This window comes from Symphalangus syndactylus, chromosome 9 (genome assembly GCF_028878055.3).
Source record: "Symphalangus syndactylus isolate Jambi chromosome 9, NHGRI_mSymSyn1-v2.1_pri, whole genome shotgun sequence".
Taxonomy (NCBI): Eukaryota; Metazoa; Chordata; class Mammalia; order Primates; family Hylobatidae; genus Symphalangus; species Symphalangus syndactylus.
In genome coordinates, this window is record NC_072431.2 from 109,108,639 (window position 1) to 109,115,308 (window position 6,670).

Consider the following 6,670-nt stretch of genomic DNA (forward strand, 5'->3'; position numbering starts at 1 on the left):
GGAGGCCGAGGTGGGTGGATCACAAGGTCAGGAGTTCGAGACCAGCCTGGCCAATATGGTGAAACCCCATCTCTACTAAAAATACAAAAATTAGCTGGGCGTGGTGGCGTGTGCCTGTAGTCCCAGCTGCTTGGGAGGCTAAGGCAGGAGAATCGCTGGAACCCGGGAGGCAGAGGTTGCAGTGAGCCAAGATGGCGCCACTGCACTCCAGCCTGGGCGACAGAGTGAGACTCCATCTCAAAAGAAAAAAAAAAGAAATTCTTTCTTCCCTTGGCCTAGATACTGGCTTTTCTCTTGTTTTTCGAACATTGTTGAATCACCTTTAACCTAGTAAATGTAGAGGCCTTCCCAGAGTTGTACAAATAGCCTTCCTTCTCTCTTCTCTTCTTTGGCAAGTTTAACCACTTTCATTATTATTCTGTAAGAAGCAGACATCCAGTTCTGAGTTGAGTTATTTTCTTTTTTTTTTCTTTTTTTTTTTTTGAGAAGGAGTCTCGCTCTGTCGCCCAGGCTGGAGTGCAGTGGCGCCATCTCGGCTCACTGCAAGCTCTGCCTCCCGGGTTCACGCCATTCTCCTGTCACAGCCTCCCAAGTAGCTGGGACTACAGGTGCCCGCCACCACGCCTGGCTAATTTTTTTTGTATTTTTAGTACAGACGGGGTTTCTAGGATGGTCTCGATCCCCTGACCTCGTGATCCACCCACCTCGGCCTCCCAAAGTGCTGGGATTACAGGCGTGAGCCACCGTGCCCTGCCTGAGTTGAGTTATTTTCAATTGCCTGTTTGACATCACCACCTAGATGCAGTGCCTCCAAACCATGACATGGTCCTCCTAATGATGGGAACACCCTTGCAGTCATGAAGATTCCACCTCAGTCATCTTTGACTTCACCATGTTAGCCACCATATTCAGGCTGTTGCCACGTCCTTTCATTCCTCCTCCCTGGTCCCCTGTCCGCACTCTGGTTCATACTTCCATACTCTACCGCACTTTGGCTGTGGCACCAGTTTTCTCCCTGGTCTCCCTGCTTCTGGTCCCTGCCACTCTCTCTCCCTGTTCATCTTTTTTTTTTTTTTTTTTTTTTTGAGACGGAGTCTCGCTTTGTTACCCAAGCTGGAGTGCAGTGGCGCAATCTCGGCTCACTGCAAGCTCCGCCTCCCGGGTTCACGCCATTCTCCTGCCTCAGCCTCTCCGAGCAGCTGGGACTACAGGCGCCCACCACCACACCCGGCTAATTTTTTGTATTTTTTAGTAGAGACGGGGTTTCACTGTGGTCTCGATCTCCTGACCTTGTGATCCGCCCGCCTCGGCCTCCCAAAGTGCTGGGATTACAAGTGTGAGCCACCGCGCCCGGCCACTCCCTGTTCATCTTTCTAAGGTTCTGTTTTCACCTTTACTTGAAGATGTCCAAGTTGGAACTCTTGACTTTCTGCCTCCCATACCTGGTCCTTTCCTGGTCTTCCCCCATCTCAGTAAATGGCACCTTTTAGTAACTCAGTTCCTAAAGCCAGAAACCCAGCTTCAATATATTAGACTTCTCTCTTTCTCTCATTCCCCACATCTAAGTTTTGTTAGTGCCCCTTCCAAATACAGCTCATTTTCTCTTTTTATCTCCTACCACTACCACACTGTCCAAACCATCATTAGTCCTTAACTGGATTTATTCTCTATCCAATCACCATGCTTCAACACTTGCCCCCTCCAATCCTCCTTTGTACACAGTAGCTAGAATTATGTTTTTAAAATACAAATTAGAGTCTGGACATGGTGGCTGATGCCTGTAAAATCCCAGCACTTTGGAAGACCAAGATGGAAGGATCACTTGAATGAGTTCAAGACTAGTCTGGACAACATAGCAAGATCCTGTCTCTACAAAAAATTTAAAGATTAGCTAGGCAAGGTGGCCCATGCCTGTCCCAGTTACTCATGAGTCTGAAGGCAGGAGGATCCCTTGAGCCCAGGGGTTCAAGGCTGCAGTGAACTATGATCACTCCAGTTCACTCCAGCCTGGGTGACAGAGCAAGAAATATATATATATATATTAGATTATGTCACTTCACTACTTAAAACCCATTAGTGATGGCCCTGCTTGCTTCTCCAGTCTCATGCTACTCTCCTCCTTTCCGTGCCCCATCCCCCTGCACCGTCAGTTCTGAGAACATGTCAAGCTCTTAGCTGCTGCAGGCTCTTCCACTCACTTTTCTCCAGCTTTTTGAATACTGTGCTCCTTCCAGTTCATCAGGCTTCAGCCTCAGTGTCACCTCCTCAGAGAGCCCTTCCCTGACCACCTATCTGAAGTACTAATCACAGCACTCTCTTTATTCTCTCATAATCCAAATCACAGTCCTCAGTTTTACTGCTTGTTTACTATTTATTACCTGTGTCCAAAACCAGAATGTAGGCCGGGCGCGGTGGCTCACGCTTGTAATCCCAGCACTTTGGGAGGCCGAGGCGGGCGGATCACGAGGTCAGGAGATCGAGACCACGGTGAAACCCCGTCTCTACTAAAAATACAAAAAATTAGCCGGGCGTGGTGGCGGGCGCTTGTAGTCCCAGCTACTTGGAGAGGCTGAGGCAGGAGAATGGCGTGAACCCGGGAGGCGGAGCTTGCAGTGAGCCAACATTGCACCATTGCACTCCAGCCTGGGCGACAGAGCGAGACTCCGTCTAAAAAAAAAAAAAAAACCAGAATGTAAGCTCCGTGAGAACAAGGAGCATCCCTAGCCCCTTGCATAGAATCTGCCACCTAGCTGATCTTTAATAAATGTTTGCAGATTGAACCCATGCATCAAAATATTTTATGACTTTCACATATTATGTAAAATTCCAAGTTCCTCGGTGGGATATTCAAGGCCCCAATAACCTTTTCTTCACTATTCCTATATTCCAGAACATTCGTTGATACTTTTCCACATGACATCTTGGTTGTTCATGTCCTACCATTTACCTAAAATGCCCTCCTATCATCTGTATATCTTTTATGGCCTAGCTCTGCCTCTCCCCCCTTCAAGACGTCTCTCTATTTTGAGAATGAAAACACAGCCAAAAGCCACTTTTGTAATTACTTTTGTGCTTTCAAACAAACAAACTCCCCAGTTGCTTCAGTCAGAAACGATAACCAACTGCCTTCTGTTACATTCACTGTGATGTGTGAATGTCTGCACCAAATCACATGCACATAGAGTTCTACACTGTCTCATAGTCTCAGCCACTGTAAAATCTTTCTTCTTGTTCTGCCCCCACAGGTTTTCTGTTCCCCCGAGCCACCTGCCAAGACCTCTACCCCAGAAGACTTCATCCGAATGACCAAGGGTATCACCATGGCAACAGCCAAGGCCGTTGCCGCTGGCAATTCCTGTCGCCAGGAAGATGTCATTGCCACAGCCAATCTGAGCCGCCGTGCTATTGCAGATATGCTTCGGGCTTGCAAGGTAGAAATCCTTGAGGCATTTCCGTGAGGCAACTTTGGGGCAGAACATAGTGGGAGAGAAACTGTAGGGATCTGGGGGGCCTAAGCTAACATATTACTCTGGGGACAGGAAGCAGCTTACCACCCAGAAGTGGCCCCTGATGTGCGGCTTCGAGCCCTGCACTATGGCCGGGAGTGTGCCAATGGCTACCTAGAACTGCTGGACCATGTGCTGCTGGTAAGGGAGGGCGTTGCTTGTTCCTCATACCAGCCTCTCTGAATACACAGCCCTCTTCCTGCAGGCCTCGCACCCTGCTGTCTGTTTTGCCCAGATCTCCTCCCTACCCCACCCTCTATTTCCCAAATCTGTTCTCCTTTCCAAGTCTCCCTTTCTCCCAGGCCCCATCCTTCTTATCATCTTTGGTTCTCCCAGTCACCTCTTCCTCTTCCTCTTTTTCTTTTCTCCTCCCTTCCCACCTGACCACCCCCTTCTCTACTTTCATCATCTCCTCTTTCATCTCATCATTCTCCTTGCTCCTTGTCAGCCGGTGAGTGACACAGCCCCACTGTGTCTATCATGTGTGAGGTGTGATGCATGATGTGTGCTTGGATAGGCAGCATGGAGTTTGAGGGCTGTGGTGTGCAGTGCTCTAGGGATAGGGGTGAGGGGGCCATGGTCTGCCCTATTTCATAGATGAGGGTAGACCCTAAGATGTGATGCTCTTTGTCCCCTGCCCACTTCTTGTCCAGACCCTGCAGAAGCCAAGCCCAGAACTGAAGCAGCAGTTGACAGGACATTCAAAACGTGTGGCTGGTTCCGTCACTGAGCTCATCCAGGCTGCTGAAGCCATGAAGGGTGAGGGGTGACCAGGGACAGGGATGGATGGAAAACCCTTATCATGGTGTGATCTCTGCTTCCTGGCTGGACAGCTCTGTGCTAGCCTCTGCCCATAGTCCCCACAGGTGCCAGGGCCTGATGATACTAACCATGCTCCCTGGTGCTTTTGACCTCCCCACTCTGCCTTAGCCTCTTTCCTCTTCCTTCATCCCACCAGGAACAGAATGGGTGGACCCAGAGGACCCCACAGTCATTGCTGAGAATGAGCTCCTGGGAGCTGCAGCTGCCATTGAGGCTGCAGCCAAAAAGCTAGAGCAGCTGAAGCCCCGGGCCAAACCCAAGGTCAGTCCTGCTCCATTCCTCTTCCACCCTCACCATGGCAGTGTCCCCACCTTCAGCCCCATCTCTGACTTTACATCTCTTTCTGCAACCTTTGTTTATTGCAGGAGGCAGATGAGTCCTTGAACTTTGAGGAGCAGATACTAGAAGCTGCCAAGTCCATTGCAGCAGCCACCAGTGCACTGGTAAAGGCTGCATCGGCTGCCCAGAGAGAACTAGTGGCCCAAGGGAAGGTGAGTGCTTAAATACCCAGAAGAATGGGGACAGGTTAGCACTTTGATGTCCACACCCACATCCATAGCCAGTGAGTCTTTGAAGTGAGGAAAATGCAGGTCTAAGCAGGCTCTTCTCCTTCCTACAGGTGGGTGCCATTCCAGCCAATGCACTGGATGATGGGCAGTGGTCCCAGGGCCTCATTTCTGCTGTAAGTATGCAATACCCACTAGGTCTCTCTCAGTTTGAGAGACTTGAGAAGGCTGGAGCGGGGATGGACCAGGGCAAGGGGCATATTTTTAAGCAAACTCTCCCTGCTTTAGGCCCGGATGGTGGCTGCAGCCACCAACAATCTGTGTGAGGCAGCCAATGCAGCTGTACAAGGCCACGCCAGCCAGGAGAAGCTCATCTCATCAGCCAAGCAGGTAGCTGCCTCCACAGCCCAGCTCCTTGTGGCCTGCAAGGTCAAGGCTGACCAGGACTCGGAGGCAATGAAACGACTTCAGGTGAGAACCCTGACCCATCCATTGTTCCTGGGCTATACTGCTTCAAACTGTCACTCCCGAGATTATGTTTCTATGAGAGAATTGCGGTACTGTCTCAACTGGGACCGTACCTGAGTTCTCAACCTAGGCCACTTTCTCTTTGCCCAGGCTGCTGGCAACGCAGTGAAGCGAGCCTCGGATAATCTGGTGAAAGCAGCACAGAAGGCTGCAGCCTTTGAAGAGCAGGAGAATGAGACAGTGGTGGTGAAAGAGAGGATGGTCGGCGGCATTGCCCAGGTGAGCTTCACTCCAGACGCTGAGGGACGCTGTCAGGAGGGCAGGCATGTTGCCTGCGCTGGTCCCAACTACCCTATGCCCCTGCTGTGCATCCTCACTGAACCAAGTCCCCGATCTCCACCCTCAGATCATCGCAGCACAGGAAGAAATGCTTCGGAAGGAACGAGAGCTGGAAGAGGCACGGAAGAAACTGGCCCAGATCCGGCAGCAGCAGTACAAGTTCCTGCCTTCAGAGCTTCGAGATGAGCACTAGAGAAGCCGCTTCTATTTAACGCAGACCCAGCCCAGAGACTGTGCCTGCCACTACCAAAGCCTTCTGGGCTGTCAGGGCCCAACCTGCCCAACCCCAGCACTCCCCAAAGTGCCTGCCAAACCCTGGGGCCTGGCCCCGCCCAGTCCCACAGCACATCCCCTGTCCCCTCCCCAACCCCAAGTGCCTTCATGCCCTAGGGCCCCCCAAGTGCCTGCCCCTCCCCAGAGTATTAACGCTCCAAGAGTATTATTAACGCTGCTGTACCTCGATCTGAATCTGCCGGGGCCCCAGCCCACTCCACCCTGCCAGCAGCTTCCAGCCAGTTTCCACAGCCTCATCAGCTCTCTTCATCATTTTTTGATACTATCTTCCCCCACCTCCAACTACCTATGGGGGCTGCAGAGCTGTAAGCCCCAAACAGGTCATGCTCCAATAAAAATGATTCTACCTACAACCTCTGCCTGGCTTCAAGGGAGACAGAAGATTCCTCCCAGGGCAGTAGAGGAGAGGGTGGGGTTGAGTTCTGTCACCCGGCTTGATCCGGCCTGAAATGGGAGAGGGGAAGACTGGCAGTCTGCACCTGAGGTCCCTTCCTCCTTGCACCCAGACCCCTAAAGTTATCCATTGGGGAAGCTGTGCCTGAGAAGTCATACTCCTGTTATCCTCACCTCGCTGGCCAGCACCTAAGCCTCACAAAGTGTCATTCTTCTGCTGCTGGGACAGCAGCTACCACAGCTCCTTGTGGCTACCAGGACATTCTGTTCTTCATAACTACTCAGGGTATGTCAACAAATCCAGTCCTTGACCAAATTCAACTTTTCAAAAGAAGCTTTGCT

At 51.2% G+C, this 6,670-nt stretch overlaps 1 protein-coding gene across 2 annotated transcripts in view; it reads left to right on the forward strand.

The window, feature by feature from the left end:
* Positions 1-6,288, forward strand: part of TLN1 (talin 1) — a 35,411-nt gene extending 29,123 nt beyond the window's left edge. For both annotated transcript variants that reach the window (XM_063609762.1, XM_055293764.2), the window contains 9 exons: positions 3,246-3,431; positions 3,540-3,647; positions 4,160-4,265; positions 4,465-4,589; positions 4,694-4,819; positions 4,948-5,010; positions 5,123-5,305; positions 5,453-5,581; positions 5,709-6,288. In XM_063609762.1, coding sequence (XP_063465832.1) covers positions 3,246-3,431; positions 3,540-3,647; positions 4,160-4,265; positions 4,465-4,589; positions 4,694-4,819; positions 4,948-5,010; positions 5,123-5,305; positions 5,453-5,581; positions 5,709-5,834 — 1,152 coding nt within the window. In that variant the 3' untranslated portion in view covers positions 5,835-6,288. The remainder of the gene's footprint in view (positions 1-3,245; positions 3,432-3,539; positions 3,648-4,159; positions 4,266-4,464; positions 4,590-4,693; positions 4,820-4,947; positions 5,011-5,122; positions 5,306-5,452; positions 5,582-5,708) is intronic.
* The last annotated feature ends 382 nt before the right edge of the window (positions 6,289-6,670 follow it).